The following is a 22208-nucleotide window of genomic DNA, read 5'->3' as shown; positions in this document are numbered from 1 at the left end:
AACCGCCTGAATCACTGGCCAAAGTTATGCCCTCTGAATGCCGCAGCCTCAGCTTCCCCAAAGAGTTTGTGGCAACAGGGGTTCCAGACCTTATCTTGGAGACTTAGTTGGCACGTGGACTGATTGTTTGTGTCCCCTCCGGATTCATATGTTGAAGCCCTAACCCCCAACGTGATGACATTTGGAGATGAGACCTTTGGAGGTAATTAGGTTTAGATGAGGTGTGTGTAGGGGGTGGTCATCGTGATAGGATTAGTGTCCATAGAAGAGGAGACCAGAGAGCTCTTTTTCTCACTCTCACTCTCTCTCCCCCCGCCATGATGTGAGGCTACAGCAAGAAGGCAGCTGTCTGCAAGCCAGGAAGAGGAACCTTCATCAGAACTCAACCATCCTGGCACTGTGATCTCACAGTTCCCAGCCTCCAGAAATAAACATCTGTGTTTCAAGACACAGAGACTATGGTATTTTGTTATGGCAGCCCTAGTAGATGAATACAGTTGGGGACAGGGTAGGAGGAATGTCATCTGAGTCTACCAAAACCTTCCCAAGTTTCGAACGTGTGCATCGGGTCTACAGCACTTATGTCTACATGCATGTACACGTGTGCATGGGAGTGCGTGCACACTCACACACACACACCCCTCTTTTCAGAGTCTCTTGTGATTGAGGGGTTATCTGTCCCAGAAACCTCGCTCCAGTTGGTCCCTAACTCCAACCAAAACCTCTGTTGGGCTCCCACGTTCTGATAGGTCCCCAGGAGAAGAGGCTGGGGGTTCAGATCACTCACCCCAACCCACCAGCAGGTATCTGGGCCACAGCCGCCTTTCCGAAAGCACGATGGGCTCCAGGAGCGTGTGGAGGTAAAGGCCTTCAACCAGCAGCCATGAGTAATTGGCACCCACGAAGTAGTGCAGGAGAACCTGGGCCGAGCGGCAGGAAGTGGACACCTGCAGAGGACAGAGCACATGGGGGTGAGTCCAGGCTCCCTCAGCATCTGGACCCCCCCAGGGTGGAGAAGGGCCCCCACATGCACAGCCCCTCCCTCTGAGCTCCCCTCTCTCCCAAACCCTTGCTGACCATCTCAGAGAGGTTGGCAACAATATAAAAATATGGGGGCTTCATGTAGGTTTTAAAGCCCAGCTTCTTGACATCCTAGACATTTCTAGACAAAGACAAGGAGAATTCATCATCAGCAATTTCCATAAAGAAAGCACTGCAAAAATTTTTTAAAAGTTAAAAACAGAAAGCACTGAAAGGTATGTCTTCTCAGTTCAATGAAGCAAGGTACTAATAATTTAAAAATTTTCATATAACTAGAAATGAGGACATAGACTTCTAAATAATTCATGAATCAAAAAAGAAATGATAATAGAAATTAGAAATTATTCCTGAACTGAATGTATGGAGAATACTGCATATCAAAACTTGGGGCATGGGCTTCCCTGGTGGCGCAGTGGTTGAGAATCTGCCTGCCAATGCAGGGGACACGGGTTCAAGCCCTGGTCTGGGAAGATCCCACATGCCGCGGAGCAACTAGGCCCGTGAGCCACAACTACTGAGCCTGCGCGTCTGGAGCCTGTGCTCCGCAACAAGAGAGGCCGCGATAGTGAGAGGCCCGCGCACCGCAATGAAGAGTGGCCCCCGCTCGCCGAAACTAGAGAAAGCCCTCGCACAGAAACGAAGACCCAACACAGCAAAAATAAATAAATAAATTAATTAATTAAAAAAAAAAAAACATAAGTGTGAGCTACTAATAATAACTACCATCCTGTAGGAAAATCCAAATGAATGTCTCCATTATTAAAAAAAAAAAAACAAAAAAAAAACTTGGGGCATGCAGCTAGGATGAATTTTACAACTAGAATGAAATTTACAAACTCAAATGCATTTATTAAGAAAGAAAAAGGCTGAAAGTCACTTACCTTAAATATGTCAAAAATGTTAGAAAAAGAACAGCAAAATAAAGCCAAAGAAAGTACGTGGGAGGAAATAATAAAGATAACAGCAGAAATCAATGAAATAGAGGACATAAAATAAAGAGAATCAACAATGCCAAAAGTTTGTTCTTTGAAAAGTCCAGTAAAATTGAGAAACTTTAGCAAGGATTATCAAGGGGGGAGAAAAGAGAGTGAGGGTACAAATAATATCAGGAACGAAAAAAGGAATACCACAATAGATGTAACAGACCTTAAAAAGATCTTAAGGGTATATAAACAATATGCCAATAAATTTGAAAAGCTAGATGAAGTAGACAAATTCCTAGAAAAACACATTACTACAGCTGACACCAGAAGAAACAGAAAATCACAATGTAATAGTCCTAATTAATCCATAATTAAAAGCCTTGCAATAAAGAAAACTCTGGGCCCAAATGGCTTCACTAGGGTAATCTATCAAACATTTAAGGAAGAAATAATACCCATCTTAAATAAATTCTTCCAGAGAAGTGAGAAAGCGATAATTTGTCTTGAGAAGTCAGCATAAACTTTATGCTGATAAAGGCAGTACCTGATAAAACCTGATAAAGGCAGTACAAACATACCTCGTATATTGTACTTTGCCTTATTGGGCTGCTCAGATACTGTGTTTTTTACAAACTGAAGGTTTGTGGCAACCCCATGTTGTCAGATGATGGTTAGCATTTTTTAGCAATGAAGTATTTTTAAATTAAGGTATGTACATTATTTTTTTAGACACAATGCTACTGCACACTTAACAGACTATAGTATAGTGTACGCATAACTTTTACATGCACTGGGAAACCAAAAAATTCATGTGAGTTGCCTTATTGAGATACTTGCTTTACTATAGTGGTCCGGAACCAAACCATAGTATCTCCAAGGTATGCCTGTACAAGAAAAGAAAATTACTCCTGAATGTAGATGAGGAACTGCTAAACAAAACACAGTGTTAGCAAACAGTCCAGCAGGAGGGGAGAGAGATTACTATATCAGGACCTAGTTGGATTTCTTCCAGGAGTGCAAGGTAGTTTGACAGGTTACTGCATTCATTATTAACAAGATAAAGGAAAAACCATCTCAACATATGTAGAAATGCTTTACTGCTGTAAAACACAGTAATAATTGTAAAAGGTTGATCTGGTCCATTTCTTTTGTCTACAGGTGAAGAAATTTTCCACCCATTGGGTGTAAAGCAGCCTCTCAGTGAAATTTTCCACTACTGATTTCCTTTACCTGCCCCATTCTCGGGAAGTTGAGTTTTTTTTTAAAGTTAGGTGATGCATCTCTAACCAGAGAGACTGACACCGCTTTATCTCTCTCTTCTCCCCAGCCTTGCCTTCTTGCAGTTCCCAGTATTGATGCATCAGGTCGAGGCCAACGGTAAGGAAGGACATACCTCTGACACGTAGGACATCCACTCTTTCTCACTGTTGGGCCTCTTAGAGTAAGAGTTGTAGAAGATGACGTCTTTCACCAGCACAGCCAGGGCTCTCAGGATGAAAGAAGCAAACAAGTTCATGTGGATATAGTTGCGTGTGCAGTGGAGTTTTCTGTGCAAGGAGAAAACCGAGTGTCTTCCCTCAGAAAAGAATGGCTCAGACCAACAGGTGTGTGCCTGAAACCTGTGTATCTGTCACTGAAGGGCACAGGTTCAGAGTGTAGTCTCCAGAGCTGGATAGCTGGCGTAAAGGATCTTTCCTCTCTGTGCCTCATTTTCCTCATGTGTAAGATGGAGAGAATAACAGCTATCATCTATAGAATGCTCAGCGTGCCAGGCTATGTTCCAAGCTATTTGCCTGTGGGTACTTATGGGTATCCTTACTCCTTACAGCTCCCAACATTACAAATGGGGGAATTGAGGCAGAAAGCTTAAGTCCAAAGTCCCAGAGCAGCAAGTGGCAGAGCTGAGATTTAGACCCAGAAACTCTGAGGTCAATATATGGCTCTCCGAGACTCTACTCCCTGTAAGAACAAGGGCACTCACCATAAAGGGCTGCAGGAGGATTCAACCAGTTAATGGGTGAAAAGTGCTCACACAGTACCTGGCACTTAAGTGCCTGGAAAATATCAGCTCTCATGACCTCCCTCACCCAGCTGGGGCCTCCTGTGCCGGCTGATGTAAAACTGCATCCGCGGTCTCTCTAGCGAAAGGACCTTTTCCATCACTGTGCTCTCAGAGCCCTGCCTATGCCCCTGTGCAGCATATGTCCGTCCAGTCCTGCCTTGCTTTAGAGCTATTATTACTTTTTTAGTTTCCAAAAAGATTTGAGCGGGTCTTTGTGTTTTACTATGTATGCATCCTTCTCCCCAGGCTGGGCCCAGAGCCAGAGACAAAATGGACACGTGGTCGACCCAGGCTCTGCTAAAGTTACTTCCTCCAAGGCCAGGCAGTTATTTTCTCCTGGCCTGGTTCTGGGACTCTGGGAAGGCGAGTGGAGGAGAGCACAGATAGCAGAGGGCACAGGCTGTGGAATTCTCTCCCATTGTTCAATCATTGTTCTCCCAGTGGGGTAAGTGGTCATGACTCCGCTCTCCGCTCTAGGACCTCAAGAACATCATGGGATTGAGGGGTGAGGTGGGGCCAGCCCTGGGCCTCGCAGAGCCCAGGTGGGAGCTGCTCTGGAATTAGCATCCAGGTCTCCAGGGTCCCCATCCAGGTCTCCACATCTGCGTCGAACGCTCATTCTGCCACATTACACTCCGTTATGTTCCTGAATGGACCAAGACCAGGAGACAGCCTTGGAGGGCTCCCTAGGGGGTCTACAAATATCTCACTCAGGTCGTTTCTAAAAACGTGATTTTGTAAAATGCATTCAGGATTTGGATTCTGAAAGACAGTAGAAGGGAGTGAAAATGCTCAGGCTCTGGACCACCCGGTTGTGATGCTGGCTCCATCACTTGCCAGCTGTGTGATTGTGAGCAAGTCACGTCATCTCTCCATATTTCAGTCAACTCACTTATAAAATGGGGTAATAATAAGGCTAATCTCCTAGGATTAGAATTCATCTTAATTCTGATTAGAAAGAGACTTAAATGACTTGATGCATGTAATGCGCTTAGAACGGTGCCTGGCACCAATGAAGCACTCAAATGATTGATGGCTAATTGGAGTCCGAGGGCCCTGGATTAAAACCCCAGCTCTCCCACTCACTAATTCGTTTTGGGGAAGTTTCTTAATCTCATCCATAAAAATAATGCATCTGATAGAGCTGTGGTGAGAAGGGGCTGTGGTAGTAATGGGTGTAACTAGGAATTTAGACCAGGGCTGGGCAGAGGTCATCTAATCCAAAAGAGGCAAAAGCAGAGTTAGGAGTCCCAGATTCCAGTCCTAGCTGTGCTTTGCGACCTGGGGTGACTCAGTGTCTTTCTCTGGACCTCTGAGATCCCTTTCCTTTGCCTACAAAATGGGATGGATCTCTCGGATCCCTTCCAGCTCTGAGGAGCCATGAAATCATCCAGCCCAGTCTCCTGCCTTCTAAAGGGAGCCAACGAGCACATGCCTGGGTACCTGTCTGAACACGTGACAGCAGAAGTTCCACTCACCGAAGAAACAAGAGGAGGGTGAGAGCCAGGAAGAGGGAGACGATGGAGAGGGAGTACCCCACAGTGTACAACAGCTGCAAGGTCGACAGCAAGGCGCGGTGTTCCACCTGAACGCAGAGAAAGAGCAGGTGTGACCGCCAAGCCAGGCAGCTATGGTGTCCAACCCCCTCTCCATGCCTCGAACCCTAGTAGACCTGTTTACACCACAGCTCTCTGGCACATCTCAGAGTTCGAGGAACCTTCATGAGTGAAGAGCCCACTGGGGGTCTCACCTCCATGGCTGGTCCCACTGCCCAGCAGTGATGCACTGAGATTCACAATATCATAGGAGCATTGTGCCCAGGACAAGAGGACATCTTGGGAATGAGGACAGGTTCTTTGCCCCCAAACGTGCTGTCCCTAGAGCATCGGGGTCCCTGTCTCTGGAAGACAGGGCCGGGTTTCCATCGGGATGTCTCCTTCCTAAAGTAACTTTTCATAGATGATCTCTTTAACAAAGACCCACTTAAACACTGGAATATTTTCCCTGAGTCCCAGGATACCCTGATTGTGAACAGAGGTTAGTTTACTGGCAATTCTGTTATTAAGTGTGATTTTCCAAAGGAAATCCCATCTTCTCACTCAATCCACTGTGCATATAGCCATCAAGATTATGTTTCTGAATAAATTTTTGCACAAGAACCCACAGTAAATACGTATTACCTGCTAGGTTATGCTAAACTTCTCGGCATAACTCTTTCATCAGCTTTACTGAAGTATAATTGGGGTACAATCAGCTGCACATATTTAAAGTATAAACCTTGGTGAATTTGGACATGAATATATCTGTGATTTCATCACCACATTCAAGATCATGAACATTTCCATCACCTCCTGAAAGTTTCCTTGTGACCCTTAGTAATTCATCCCCTCTCACTATCCCTTGCCTTTAGAGAGTAGTTTGCATTTTCTAAAATGTTATATAAATGGAATCTTATAATATTCTATTTTTTGTTAGGCTTATTTCCCTCAGAATAATTATTTAGAGATTCATCCATGTCATAGCATGTACCAATAGTTCATTCCTTGGCTATTGTCAAAAAGGCAAGAAATAACAAGTGTTGGTGAGAATGTGGAGAAAAGCAAGCCCTCCTACACCGTTGACGGGAATGCAAACTGGTGCAGCCACTATGGAAAACAGTATGGAGGTTCCTTCCAAAAATTAAGACTAGAACTACCATTTGATCCAGCTATCCCACTTCTTGATATTTATCCAAAGAATACAAAAACACTAATTCAAAAAGATATATACACTCTTATGTTCATTACTTACAACAGCCAAGATATGGAAACACCCTAAGTGCCCAGCAACAGTTGAGTGGCTAAAGAAGATATGGTAAATATATACAAGAATACTACTCGGCCATAAAAAAGATGAAATCTTGCCATTTGCAAAAACATGGATGAACCTTGAGGGTATTATGGTGAGTGAAATAAGTCAGACAGAGAAAGACAAATACTGTATGATTTCACTCATACGTGGAATATAAAAAAATGAACAAAAACAAAAAACAAAATAAATGATCAAACCAAACAAAAACAAACACATATATACAGAGTAGTGGTTACCAGAGGGGGAGGGGCCGGGGGATGGTGAAAAGAGTAAAGGGGATCAACTATATGGCAGTGGATGGAAAGTAAATTTTTGGTAGTGAGCACACTGTAGGGTATACAGAAGTAGCAATAGAATGTTGTCTACATGAAACTTAAATAATGCTGTAGACCAATATTACCTCAATAAAGAGTAAATCTAAAATTTTTTAAAATTTAATAGTTTATTCCTTTTTTATTGCTGAGTAGTATTCCATTGTGAATACACCACAATTTATTTATGCACTCACCCACTGATGGACATTCGGATTGTTTTCAGAGTTTGGCTCTCACATATAAAGTTGCTCGGAGAATTTCTGTACAACTTTTTATGTGGACATGGGTTTTCATTTCTCTCAGATAAATATCTAGAAATAGAATGATGCGGTAGCATGGTGTATGTTTTAACTTCTCAAGAAACTGCCAAACTGTTTTCTAAATAAGTTGTATCACTTTACATTCCCACCAGAGTGCCGGCTGCTTGAGGGTCTACTACCATTTCCTACAATCAGTCTTCTAAATTTTAATCATTCTAATGGGTGTGTAGTAGTACCTTATGGTGGCTTTATTTGCACTTCTCTAATGATTAATGATTTGAGAATCACTCTGTGTGCATATTTGCCATCTGTATATTTTATTTAGTAAAGTATCTGTTCAAATATTCGGCCACCTTTTAAATTGGATTGTTGGTCTTAATTTTGAATTGTAAATCTTCTTTATATATTCTAGATATAAATCTGTCAGATACATGTTTTGCCAGTATTTTCTCTCATTTTGTGGCTTGCCTTTTTATTTTTTTAACAGTGTCTTTAAAAGAGCATAAGTTTTTAATTTTGATAAAGTCCAATTTATCAACTTTTTCTTTTACAGTCGTTTCCCGTTATCTGCAGTTTTGCTCTCTGTGGTTTCAGTTACCTGCTGTCAACCTTCGGTCCAAGAATATTAAATGGAAAATTTCAAAAATAAACAATTCATGAATTTTAAATTGTGCGCCATTCTGAGCAGGGTGGTGAAATCTCACACCGCCCCGCTCTGTCCTTCCTGAGCCATGACTCATCCCTCTGTCCAGCATATCCTGCCCGTTAGTCACTTAGTACCTCTTGGTTATTAGCTAGACTGTCTTGGTACAGCAGTGCTTGTGTTCAAGTGACCCTTATTTTACTTAGTAATGGCCCCGAAGAGTATTGATGCTGGCAATTCGGATGTGCCAAAGAGAAGCCACGAAGTGCTTCCTTTAAGTGAAAAGATGAAAGTTCTCGACTTAATAAGGAAAGAAAAAAAATTCATATGCCGAGGTTGCTAAGATCTACAGTAAGGACCAATCTTCTACCTGTGACATTTTAGAGAATTGTGCTAGTCTTGTTGTCACACTTCAAACTGCAAAAGTTATGGCCACAGTGCACGACGAATGCACAGTGAAGATGGAAAAGACATAGTGTGTACAATTTTGAAAGACAGAGACACACACACACAGACACACACACACACACACACACAATCTCCTTAAAAAAGCACCAGTTAACATGCATAAGGACCCCCAGTGAGTTGTCAGTTGGAAGAACATAACATATCTCGTTTGCCAAAACTCCAAAGGGCATAGATTTACTAACACTAGCCTTTTTTGGGCAAAAATTCAACCCTCTACTAGAAACACAGGTAAACATGGCCAGAAACTTTTTTTTAAAGTATTTGATTTCTTGGAAATATGGCCATTTGCAGAGAGGGGGAGGCAATGCCCGTGTCCTCACTGCTCTAAAGAGAGAAAACTTTACTTCCTGTCTTGGAAAGTGCAGTTTTCCCATCTTGCTTCGCTGTCCCTGTCGGCAGACCTCAGCCCAGAGCAAGCAGCAGGCATCTCACACCTGCTGGTGAATTCCTTGTCACCACCTCTGTTTCCAGTCTCTTCAGAGTCACCTGGGGAGCTTTCCCACCAGTACTGACACCTAGACCCCCACCACACACCCACTGACTCAGAATCTGTGAAACCATTCATTCAATATTTACTAAGTGCCCACTGTATGTAAAGGCTTTTGTGCACCTTTAGCAGCACTAGGCCAGGGGTGGCAGGTATTCTGATATAACTCTGACTTTGTCATTGTCCTCAAGCAGCTTCGTCCAGGAGGGAAGATAAGAAATATATACAAAGTGCACAGTTCACGGCATGCAGTGAGCATGAGTTTGGTGTTGTGAGAAAAGTCAGACAAATTCTTGAGATAAGCTGGATCCAACCCAAGCACAGGTATGATTTTAATACCTTTAAGAGGTGTGACCTGTCACATGGTCTAGGGAACACGGGCTTGTGCCAACTCAAGTCAAGTAATAAAGTTAAAAAGAGGTTGAGAAAAAATTCCCTGCGGAGGTAGAGGATCTGATGGAAGGTTCTTCATGCCTCATGGGAAGATGTGATAGACAAGAGAGCCAAGGATGGGCCAGTTCCCACTGGGAAGGAACCACAGACATGATATGACGATTTATTGCCCAGCGAACAGGCTGGACCCTGGTGACGGAGCCAGCACTCTTACTTACATCGTGGCGACAAGGGGTCAGGCTCTCTCCAGAGAACTGTATGTCTATCAACTCTTTCAACCCTCACACGGTACATGCAATAAATACACTCTGCTGGGGATGGACGGGGAAGCAGAGGCACAGAGCAGTGAAGGGTGGGGTATAAACAGCTAGGGAGCAAAGACTCTGGACGTGAAGTCGGGCTGCCAGGCCCTTGGCCTTGAGCTTGTACCCCGGATGCTAGGTGTGTGTCCCTCAGGACACACTGCCTCCTGCCACCACCAAGTCTACATTCTAGGAGGGGGCAGATGCCAGAGAATGTCAGAGAGTGACAGGTGCTGTAAAGGCTGGGGGGAATGGTAGAAAGTGACCATGGAGACCATTCTCCATGGGGTGGCCTTGGAAGACTTCACTTGGAAGGAGACATTGAGCTTGAAATGTGACTGATGGGAAGGAGAAGCCACAGAAGAGCCGGGGAAAGTGTTCCAGGCGGAAGGAACAGCAAGCACAGAGGCTGGGGCTCCTTCCCTGAGAGGTTCACATCTCATCCCAGCAGCAGAAGGGATTCTGCGGCTGCCGTCCGGGTTGCTGTTTTGGGTGACGGAGGACCTTCCCAGGTGAGTCTGGGGCAGGCGCACTGGGGGCGGGCTCTTTGTGTGGCCCCTATTGTGGGGACCCCGGCAGAGGTTGGTTTGGGCCGCAGGGCCCGTCCTCACCGAGCCCAGCTGACTCACTTTTTGTTTGAAGCTGTGGTCCTCAGCGCATTCGGAGTTGTCCTGCCAAATATCTGTGGAGTTCTCCAGCGTCTGCCAAGTGCCCTGAGAAAGGCAGTATCTGTAGGCCCTTCCTGAGTTCTCTGAAAGTAAACACAGCTCTGGGGGAAAGGTCAGAACACGCAGCCCGTTCCCCGAGCACGTGGGAAGGCCCTCATCCTCACCGCAAAGCTGTGGAAAATCCCAGGGAAAAGGAATTTTCACTTCCCCTTCTGGGGGCTCATAGCATCCTTGCTGTTTATTTAGGATGGAAAGAAAAACACGGAAGCCTCTACATCTCATAACAAACCATGTTCCGTTAATGTCTGCTGTGTTTACCCAAAGTCCCCGGAGCTGGAACGGTCCCTCGTGACTCAGAGATGTGACAGCCCTCCAAGGTGTGGCCCAGCTGGGAGACGCAGACCTGGGGCTTCCTGATGCCCAAGAGGCCGTGTGCCATGAAGAAGAGAGGGCGCTGGACCGAGCCAGCTCTGCCACCTATGAGCTCTGTGGCCTTAGGCAGCGCCTTACCCCTCTCTGTCCCTCAATTCCTGCTTCTGATGACAAGTCTTGACTATCCTACCTCCAATATTTTTCTTTACTCTTTCTTCTTCTTCCCAACCTCTTGCCTCTACCTGTATCCACATCCTCATCCTCTCTTTTTCTGGACCACTGCAGGAGCTTCCAAACTCACCTCTCCGATCCCCCTCCATCCCTCAGTTCATCAACCACAGGCTACCAGCGTCATCTCCCCAAACCACAAACCCTACGATGTCCTTCTCATGCCTTAACACCTTCACTGGCTCCACATAATCTTCCTCTACGGAGGGGAGTTTAAAGCCTGTAGCATAAAGCAGTTTGCTTCGCGATCAGGCCCCAGCCTCACGGTCAGTCTTCTGTGCCTGTATATTCTCTCCCTTCTCATATTCTAGTGCTCCTTCCTCTAATCTCATCCGCAAGAACTCTGCTCCATCCTTTCTTCTCCAAATCCCTCCACTCGTGCCACGTCCTCCTTTGACATCAGGCACCCCATTTGGATTCTAAAAATTTGATGCACACGATGTCGAGGGGAAGAGTCACTTCCTACCTTTTGGGACTCACGCTCCCTTGAGTACATTTCAGGAGCCCAGAACCCAATTTTTTTTTAAAAGGCCTTTAACTCAACTTCTTTGTAAGTTTGGATTTTTGATCACTTTTTCTCTTAAAGTGGAATCGACCTGTGTTTTTAGCTCTTGGGAAGGAACAGGTAGACGGTAGGGCTGGGCGATGCTGATCTGTTCCATGTGCCCTCAAGGAGTCGCAGACTTTCGGGTCCTTAAAGCCCTGAAGGAATCCAAGGGGTGTGACCTTGGTGGGGCTCGGCCTCAGCTCCCACTTACGAGGCACCCACTGTGTGGTGGACCCGATGTGTGCCTTCCCATTCATGCCTCAAAACGCCCTTAAGAATCGGCTGTTATTCACTTCACTTTACAAGGAAACCACAGCTTAGAGGGCTCTGGGAACTTTCCCAAAGTCTCAGAGAATAAAGCCCTCCCTCAGGGCTCCTGACTTCAGCAAGCTCTTTCCTCCCCCACTGAACTGACCCCGCTGGTCCAGCAAACTCTCTAGTATCTTCCCTTCAGCTTCACATCCTCAGGCCTTCTGGGCTGATTCCCACTGAATTTCCCCAGATGACAGACAGTTCCATAGAATATGTCACTACTGCTCCCATCCAGAAATGCATCTTCCTTCGAAATTCTCTCTCTTTGCTCTGGAGGCATCAAAATATTGAAACCAAATTTTAACTGATGTGATGATTTCTTGGGCTGAAATTAAGTACCAAATATCACCATCTCCCCTTCTCAGAAACCCATTCTCGGGAATTCCCTGGCAGTCCAGTGGTTAGGACTCCATGCTCTCACTGCCGAGGGCCTGGGTTTGATCCCTGGTTGGGGAACTAAGATCCTGCAAGCCGCGCGGTGTGGCCAAAAAAAAAAAAAAAAAAAAAAGAAAGAAAGAAACCCATTCTCATTTTGTTTGGCCTGGAACTTTGTAATCACTGATGTTCCTTGAGAATAGCGGTCTGTTCTTAGATTTGAATTGTTTCACTCCCCACCCGTCCAGAATCACACAACCAGGAGGCTGGGCTGCTGGGGCAGGTGGAGGTGGGTTCTAAGTAATGGTAACTTCAGGGCAAGCTAAGGGTAAAATTCCCCATCTAAGTCCCATGGGGCTGAAAAGCACCAATTCGTCCCAACGCTATTGCAAGGGTCGTCTTGATGGCCTTCCTCTCCATCCGAGAAGCAAGAACTGCCCGGATGTCAGCATCCCAGCCTTGCTCCGCATCTCCTTCTCCTCTCCGTGACGGTGATAAGTCTTACTCTCACTGCAGCAAAGTCTGTGGTAGCCAGACTTGGACTCTCAGCTCTTCAAAGAAAAGAGGGCTCTGATATAAACAGAACCTCCAGGCACAGAAGACTTGCAGGAAGACAAGAGAAGAAGCAGAGAGGAAAAGGAAGATGTGTTACTGACAGCTTAGAAGGAGACCTTTCGTGGGAGAAGAGGGCTGGAGAAAAGAACCTGGTTGGAGCCTTCCCCTCACCGCCCCTTGGCTGGTCTGCCCAGGAGGGACCAGCCATAAAGGAAGTGTTAGAAATTGGTAAAATAAGACTTATTACCTTTGCGCCACCAAGGTAAGTATGAAGGGCAGGGAACAGAGACATTTCCTGCAGTGGAATGAGGCCAGCACACATACTGATCAAAGGTCCCGTTACAAACTGTGCCTGCAGAAAGAAGAGGACAAAATAAACTGATGGAGCCCAGAACCCACCTCCCTGGCATCAGAAGCTGGTGTAGGCTGCATAGGGACCAGCAGGGGGCGTCGCACTCTCCAGATGGGTCAAGGATGAGGAGCCACGTGGAGAGGACAGGAATGCTTCATGCAGCCCCACACTGTGGCTCTGTCTACCCAACTTGACCCCTGGCGGTGGTCCAGCCTTTTATGTCAATGTGCACGTCACACTGATTTTGGTTTACTTTACATGAGCTGAACTCTCACAGAAACTCAGGGTCAGGAGGACACTTGGATGTTCAGCCAGCATCTTCTGTCCCATAATTAACTAAATAATTGTCAAACCTTCACCAGTTAGATCCTGGAACACCCTTAATATGAAATGTGCAAAATGACCAGTGGATATAAGGGGATTTGCAGGATCCAGGTTCTTGGTCGTGTGTACCTGACGCAAGCACTACCTGGTCAGACTTCTCTGTTTGAAGATTAATCCAATGATCATTATGAAATATTTGGGCACCTCAAACTCAGGGTATGATTTACACCCTGGCACTTGGCAATGAGATGCTACAGACATTAGCCCCACCCTTATGGGCCCCCAGAGTCAAATGAGGGGCTTCAGGCTGGACGCCAAACATCCGTATTGCAAGCTCCTCACTCCTGGTTACCAAGCATCATTTCCTACCATTGGCTCCCTATTAAGCTAGAACTCGGGGGTCACTCAGGGTGAAGAGCCAGGCTGCTGGTATCGGGACCCTGCAAGCGCAGATCTGCTGGGTTCCGGGCTGGCTCGGGGCACCCTATGGACCTGGTTGCCCAGTGTCAGCTCCCAGCGTGTGGGCGCTCACCTGGCTGAGCTGCCCAAAGCGTGGCACCTGATCAGGAGAACCTGCCCTACTTTGACCTCAGAAAGCAATATTCCTCTAGGCGGGAGTGGTTCCTGTAACGAATCAAGCCTCGGTGGCCGCCCACCTGGCTGAAGGACTATTTAGAGGGAGGAGGGCATAGCTTGGAGGCTGGGACTGCCTTCAGGTCAGGAAAAGGCAGAGCGAGTTTATAGTGTCCTGTCAACCTCCGGGTCCCTGAATGAAATGATCTGAAAGAAGCCAGGAGAACAAGGAGGAGGCAACTTTCATCCACAGTCCCCAGTCTCAGAGGCAGTGGGCCAAGTCTCCTTATTCCTTTCTTTTCTTTAAAAAAAAAAAAAAAAAAAAATAGAATCTGGATGTATCCAAAGAGTCAGCATGTAGGCAGAAGAGGCTGTGGGCTGACCAAACTATTAACATATTAGCTAGAATGCTCTAAACCTAATGTAGACCAGGATAAGAGAAGTGTTAACACCATGGGAGACCGAAGGACACCCCCCTCAACACACAGTAGATTCCTGGGTTAATCTACAACAGGGGCTCACGTCATGTGATTAGGCGGTCAGTGTGCTGTGACAGATGGCTTTTATCAAAGATGGCCACACACATATATATCCCATCTCGCATGCTCTTTTACAATGGAGGCAGGTAGCCTTTCTAACTGTCTGACCCAACTGAACATGGCAGAAGTGACTTCCAAGGCAAGGTCACAAAAGGCAACGTGGCCTCTGGTCATGCTTGTCCTTGCAACCCAGCCACCATGCTGTGAGGAAGCCCAGGCCATATGGAGAGACCACATGGAAGTGTTCCGGCCAACAGCCCCAGCTTGATTCCCAGCATCAACCAGCACACATGGGCGTGAACCAGGCTTCAGATGAATCCAACCCCTGGCTTTTGAGTCTTCCAGCTAAACTCCAGACATTGTAGAGCAGACACAAGCCATCTTCAGTGTGCTCTGTCTGAATTCCTGACCCACAGAAACTGTGAGAGATAATAAATCATTGTTATTACTGTTTTAAGCCACTAAGCTTTGGGGCTATTTGTTATACAGCCATAGATAACTGATACATGTACTTACCAGAAGTTTCCTTGAGTAAGTCTCTCAGACACTTCTCTTTGTACTGAGCCCACTTCCGAGTTGTCTCCTCAAGGAGAGATCCCGTAACCTGAGCAGAGAAAGCCACGGTGACCCGCAGTTAGCAGCAAGCCCAGAGGTGGCCTTGCCATCATCTCACACCATGATTCTCAAACCTTCCCACTGATGAGTCCACAATGGCCTGCACCTCGAAACAATTTCTTTGGTAACTTATGTCCTATCTTCAAGATACATACACATTTTACATGCGCTCCATAATCTAATCATATTGGGTCTGAAACAAACACAAAAGATTTTTTTCAAAATCTTCAATGAGCTTGACATTTCAAGAGGACGCAATGTGCCCATCCTGACGTTTCACAACCAGCCAGAAGAATAGCTGCATGCTTCTAAGGCTCTGTGGATCTCAAAGAGAGGGGCAGTGCACTAAGAGGGCTCAACGGTGGTCAGAGAAGAGCCAGAACAATTGCAGGGCCTGTGCTGTCCCGCCCAGGTGGCTGTGGGTCCAGAGTTGAAGACATTGGGTCACAGATGCTCTGCTACTGTACCGAGGCTTCAGGATCTTTTTTATTTCCAACATCCCATAGAACCTTGGATATACAGCATACATTTGGGGGGCCTTCCAGATAATTGGGTTGTCTAACAACTTCTAATTGTGTAGGTGAACCATTGGTTTTGGTTTTAAAGGGGCTTTCCCTTCTTCAATTTACTCATTTTAATTGAGAACTTACTGTGTGCCAGGCTTTCCATTAGGAAGGAATTAAGGGGGTACAAAGATGGGCAAGACACAGTCTCTGCCCTAAAGGACTCAGCGTCTGCTAAAGATAAGGTGATTATACAAGTGGCTGGCTTAAGTCGGGTGACAGTCTCACCCTGTCTTCCTCTGCTTCCAAACAGGCCCCTACCTAGTGGCTCAGTTCTGGCACCATCGTCCTCTCAGCCACAAACCAGAAGCCAGGAGTCGTCCCCCACTCCTCCCCTCCCGCCCCCACATCCACCTACGCACCCGAGTCTGTCCTCCTGCGTTTCTCTCCTCTCCAAGCCGGCCTCCCATTCCCTTCACGTCCTCACTGGTGCCACGTCCCCCCTCCATGCTGTTCCAGGGGGACTGGTCCCCAGGGCTGACCTGAGAATGGGGGCTCCCCTGCCTAGTCTTCCCCTCAGGACCCCTTGACTCAAGACTGAACTTCTCAGCCACACCCGTCCCAAGTCTCTCAACCCCCATCCTGCTCTCCCATGACTTGGGATCTTTGCCCTTCCTGTCGGCACCTCCCTTCCACACTCGCTTCCCCCTGGCTCACTCCCTGTTCACGTGTCAGTGCTCAACTCAAGCTCATGGCCGCTGGTCCCATTCGGCCACGTCTCTCACTGAAGCCTGGAGCTAGTAACCCTCCGCGGTGCCCCGGGACCCCACACACAACCCATCACTTTGTACTGTCATCGGCCGGTCACACGTTCATCTCGCTCACTACCCCGTATGTTCCTGGAGGGCCGAGCTGGCCCTTCATCTCTGAACACCAGCCCTTAGCACAGGGGCTACTGTCCTCTTTCTCCCTCATTGTCCAGCTAAAGAAACAGAGGCTCAGAGATGGAGCGAGGAGGGGGCTGGGATGAACCCAGCAGGGGTTAAATATGTGATCTGGGCTAAGATCACCCAGCAAATCAGTCAGCTTTGTGGCTTTGTCTCCTCTCACAAGGGGTAACAAACTCAGTGCTTTTCTGGGCCAGGTAGGTAACCTGAAAGAATGAGGTGGGACAGGTGATGGTGGGGCTATTGTAAATTGGGGAGATAGCCCACCAAAAGGCATTCACACACACACACACACACACACACACACACACACACACACACACACACATATAGAGAGAGAATGAAACAAACAAACAAAAACCATCTATGAGCCCCACAGGTAGCTAGTTTTCACCTCCTGAGTAATTAGTCCAATCTACCCCCTCCCTCCTCTGCCCACCATGCCCCCCTGCCCAATCCCATGGCATTCACATTAGGGTCTGAGAGTAGTTCCTTTGCAATTTTTCCAGAGAATCACACAGCCAACTTTCTGAAGAAGACCTAGTATGGCCATCATTGGACGAGAGGTTCCCAAACTTTCTCAGCTCTCGGTGCCTTTCGTGTCTCGATAATTTTCCCACAGCATCCCCAGGCCAAAAGAAATATCTAAAGTTCCACTAATTAAGTAGGTAGGCCCGAACAAACTTAGTGCCTGCTGGGGATTGTAAAACATCTCAGACCTGAGAATCAGATTGGCCATCACCACCTGTGCTCCTGTCCCACACTGATTTTTGTGCAGTGCTTGCTTTTTATCACAGCAACTGCAAAGAAGCCCAGCTTTGCAAAGATACAACATCATCCAAAGGAATGGATAATAATAATGAAGCGCTGCTTCCCTCAAAAAATTAAAATATCTAACAGCACCCCTGCGAGTTCACAGCGGTGCCCTGGGGCACCTTAGCACACAATTTGGGAACCATGGGATTAGCCAATAAGTAGTCATCATGATGATAATGATGCTGAAATAATTGGCATTTATCCCTTGGTTTCAGTTTGCAGTGAGTTTTAAATCTCCAGTAATAATCTCTCTCTCAGTTATGGCCCAAGAGGCACAATGGAACATAAGAACACATTGTTTAAAGAAATACACATCCTAATGGGACCATAACTGACTATATTATTTTTACAAATTCAGCAGAGATGTTGATAACCAAATCATCAGCTTCCACATTCCTCCATGTCACCAAAGAAAGACCCTTTCTTGGATAAAGTGCTGTTTATATCCACCAGGACCCGGCAGAGGAAGAGATAATAAAATCAATCGTATATGTGAGCTGTCCCGGGACTAACATTCTCCTATCCCCCTGCTCTTTGCCGTGACTAATAGCCATGGTCGAAAGAAAAAGATAAAACCTAAGAAGCCCTGAATCTGGTCAGTCTAGAAGAGCTGGACAGACTCAGACTGTCTTCCCAGGTATTTGTCCTAACGACACCAAAAACACAGGCGGCAAATCCAAGTTCAATCACAGCCAAATCCAAATAAAGTAACGACGAGTGGATGTTTTCTAACTGGAAAAGTTCAGCTTGATCTCGATTCCTCTTTTCCTTGCATGGGCAACCAGCATCACAACACACTTGGCTGAGAAGGGAGTAAGGAAAAGGGGGGAAAAGCCGCTGCTGACTTGCTTTAAATAAAACTTCTAGGGCTTCCCTGGTGGCGCAGCGGTTGAGAATCTGCCTGCCAATGCAGGGGACACGGGTTCGAGCCCTGGTCTAGGAAGATCCTACATGCCGTGGAGCAACTAGGCCCGTGAGCTACAACTACTGAGCCTGCGCGTCTGGAGCCTGTGCTCCGCAACAAGAGAGGCCGCGATAGTGAGAGGCCCGTGCACCCCGATGAAGAGTGGCCCCCGCTTGCCGCAACTAGAGAAAGCCCTCGCACAGAAACGGAGACCCAACACAGCCAAAAACAAAATATAAATAAATAAAAATTTTAAAAAATAATAATAAAAAAATAAAACTTCTATTATTCTTTGTTACTGAAGGAATAGACTTCACTGTAAATAAAATAAAAATGAACAGACAAGCAAAAAGGGGAGAAGATGGAATCTTAATCTTTTTAGTCAGAAATAACCATCTCCTTCCAGGCTCTTCTCTCTGCACTCACATCCTTTTTCTTTCGTCTTTCTTTTCTTTTTCATTTTAACCCAAAAGGAAATCATACTGTTTTGTAGCCTTTTTTCCCACTAGAAGATATATTGTGACTGTATTTCCATTTCAAGAACTACACTTCTAAAACACCATTTTAAGAGCTCCATAATTTTCTATGGATGAATGTGATATAATTTATTTTTTAAATCCTCTAGCATTGAACATCTACACTGTTTTAGATGTTTGGTAATATAAATGATGCTGTAATGAAAATATTCTCAGCTAAAAATTTGAGCACATCTTTGTTTTCTTAGGAAAAATTCTTTGAATTGGAATTTCTGGGTCATAGACTATACATTCTTAGAAGGTTTTGACAATGTACTGCCAAACTATCTATCCTAGCCAAAAAAATAATTTTTATTTAAAAATATTCACCTTTTTACACTCTCATCAGCAAAGTATGAAAGAGCCACACATTCACTTCTTAAAGAGCCTTAGAGAGTTTATATTTTTTGATGCCAAACTCTGTCCATGGACCAAAGGAAGAAGAGAAGCATTTCTCAAGACACTTCCTTACTCAGGTGAATGGAACTGAATTTCCTTCACATCGTGGCCCGGTATAAAAAAGGAACCTTGAAAAGGGAAGGGGCAAAGGTCTCGTCTCCTTGGATAAGAATAAAACAAGCTACCAAGAATGCCCAACTAAAGAAGATAGTTACATACATTATGATACATCCCTGAAGACCTTAAACATCATGCCATGGAGCTACATTTTCTGATGTAGGAAAAAAGTTCAACCTCCTTGAGACTCAGTTTTCTCATCTGTAAAATGGGGTTAACAGGAGACCCTCCCTCCCAGGGTTGCTGAGAACATGAAATGAGATAATAAGGGCCCCAGACCTGGCACTAGACCTGGGGCATAGTAACTGTTTCATGAAAGTGTTAGTTTGTGATATTAGTGTATTTTGTTAAGGAAAAAAGCATATTGCAAGAAAATATTTATAGGATGAGTCTATGTTTGTTTTAAAAAAAACTATATGTAAATAAATGGTAGAAAAATGTCTTAAGTATAAGTCAAAAAAATGTGAATGAGGGTGATCTCTGAATGGTGGTATTACAGTGATGTGTAGTTTGTATTTATGCTTCTCTGGATTCGGTAAGTTTATTTTTGTAAAAAATGAGCATTCTGTATTTGTATAATAGGAAGGAAGGAAGGAAGAAATGGAAGGAAGGAAGGAAGGAAGGAAGGGGAAAAAAAATCCACCCATTCAATTTAAATAACTGAAACCTGAAAGAATGATGAAAGTGGACAGGAGGAAACATGCAGGAGTTCTAAATGCTCTTTGCAATGTTCACGCTGACATGGGAAAATGCTTATAATATGATGTAAAGGGGAGACCAGGATACAAAATGCTTTCTGCATCCTAATTCCAGCTGTGTGAGAAAAAAAAAAGCATAGAAAAAGGATTTGAGGAACATATGCCAAAATATGAACAGTGATTACCTCTGAATGCTTGGATTATGGTTGATCGTTATTGTCTTAATACTGTTTTACATTTTCCAAATTGCCTACAAGAGGCCTGAAGTGCTTCTACAGTCAGAAAATACATACAACTGATAATAATAACAGTAACAATAATAATACAAACGGCTCTTACTTGCTTGATGGAAACCAGAAGCAGCAGGGCCAGGAAGGGCCTCGCAGGGGTCCAGAGAGCCCGCTTCCCAGGGGAGGGGGGAGGCCTGGCCCCCCAGGTGGCAGGGATGCCCGTGGGCAGTGTGTGGGCTCCGGGCAGGGGTCCCACTCTCCTACTCCTGGGCCCTGCCCGGCTCGGTTCTGGCCTCATCTTCCTCGCTGTGCAGTCACAAGTGCTGGCACATTGCTTGAACGGTCCAAGATGTACCACAGGCGGCCTCCTCTTGCATTCCTCTTCCTACGGCGAAAGAATGTTTGCACAAACCCTCTGGACGCCGCCCCAAGAGCGTCTGCCCCAGTCTAGAGCCATCTACCAAATCTCCAAAGTTTCTCATCTGTGACGACTCATCCCCCGTCCCGGCCCCCCCAAAAGGCAAGGAGATTTTTCCCAGACCTCCCCCAAGTCAGCTGTGCTCCTGGGACTTCCTGGACAGAGGCCGCCCAGGAGAAAAGGCAAAGCGGTCAGTGGGTTCCACCCCCGAAGCCCCGCTCTGTGCACAGGACCAGGGTGGGACCGGCTTGGGTTCCAGCTGCTGAGGACCAGTGGCAGGGAGGATGGGCCCCTAGCCAGTTCTGAGGTGGGCAGCTTTGTGAGGGGGACAATTCTTGCTAAGGCTTTAAGTTTGTCCAGGTTGGGCTGAGCCCAGCCACAAAGGCAGAGTCTCCTCTGGGCCCTGTTTATGCCAAGACTTCCAGAAAGACAGCTGCCCAGCCCAGGAGATAGCAGCTCCTGACCCAGGGCCTGAAGCAAAACCTCACTCAGCACCTCGAGTTCCTGCCACACAACAGCCAAACAACATCCTAAAAATTCAAAAATGTGCACGCCTCTGGATTGCCCCTACTTGTTGCGAGCAAAGGTTGCTCAGTCCACCTGGCAGATCCTTTGTCAGAACCCATGATCCACTATTGCCAACTAACGTGTGTGTACTTTCTCACCACACCTCATATATATAACATCTTTTCGCCTGGCATCCTATTTCATTCATCCTCACGATAACCCTGTGAGGGTATGATTATTTCTCCACTTGACAGCTGCAACATGGAGTTTCAGAGAGGTTAGGTGGTTTGCCCAAGGCCACACAGCAAGTAAATGGCAGAGCCAGGATACCCAGGTTTTCTGACCAGTCACCTGACCACAGCTACTTGGTAAGGTGCCATATCTGACCCTAACCCTCTAGGTGAGTTCCTTTTCTCTAGTAGGCTCAGCACTGTGTCTCTGAGAGGCTCTGCTTGGCCCTTCTCACCCTCCCCTCCCTGTCTAGCTCCCGGCAGCCGCTTCCAAGTCTTTCCAGCCTCCTGAACTGGAGTCCCAGCAGAAGATGTCCAGACTGGATGAAACGCTGGTCAGCAAGAGACAGGAAGACTATGTTTCCATTTAGGGTTTTTTTTCCCCCCAATAAGTTGAACCAGAGGAGCTTAACCTGGTTAATTTACCCAAGTGAGTGAATTCTGAACAGTTGGAGAAGAACAGGTGAGCGTCACTTAATGGAAATCCTTGGAAATCTTAAAAAAAAAAAAAAAAAAAAAAAAAGTGGCAAGACTCTAAATGTCAGAAGTAAAACACTCATAATGAACACAGACGCCACCCCCCGCCAGATGGACTCATATAATGATGTGACCTCTGGCGTCCATGTGTTCATCTCTCTGGGACAGCAGAGAGAGGGATGAAGTGACCGAGAGGAGGAAAACTGCTCACGTGATAGCTCTGATCCTGTGTGGGGCTGTAAAG

The 22208-nt window shown here is 46.1% G+C and overlaps 1 protein-coding gene across 1 annotated transcript in view; it reads right to left on the bottom strand.

Moving 5' to 3' along the window:
• Nucleotides 1-20630, bottom strand: part of GLP2R (glucagon like peptide 2 receptor) — a 46218-nt gene extending 25588 nt beyond the window's left edge. Inside the window, exons 1-7 of the mRNA XM_068530308.1 lie at nucleotides 20442-20630; nucleotides 15105-15192; nucleotides 13048-13152; nucleotides 10373-10494; nucleotides 5505-5611; nucleotides 3358-3511; nucleotides 788-947 (exon numbers count right to left, since the gene is read on the bottom strand). Of these exons, the coding sequence (XP_068386409.1) occupies nucleotides 788-947; nucleotides 3358-3511; nucleotides 5505-5611; nucleotides 10373-10494; nucleotides 13048-13152; nucleotides 15105-15192; nucleotides 20442-20630 (925 nt within the window). The remainder of the gene's footprint in view (nucleotides 1-787; nucleotides 948-3357; nucleotides 3512-5504; nucleotides 5612-10372; nucleotides 10495-13047; nucleotides 13153-15104; nucleotides 15193-20441) is intronic.
• Between the last annotated feature and the right edge of the window lie 1578 nt (nucleotides 20631-22208).

The sequence above is a fragment of the Eschrichtius robustus genome, chromosome 20, assembly GCF_028021215.1.
Source record: "Eschrichtius robustus isolate mEscRob2 chromosome 20, mEscRob2.pri, whole genome shotgun sequence".
NCBI lineage: Eukaryota > Metazoa > Chordata > Mammalia > Artiodactyla > Eschrichtiidae > Eschrichtius > Eschrichtius robustus.
This window is presented reverse-complemented; position numbering and strand designations above follow the sequence as displayed.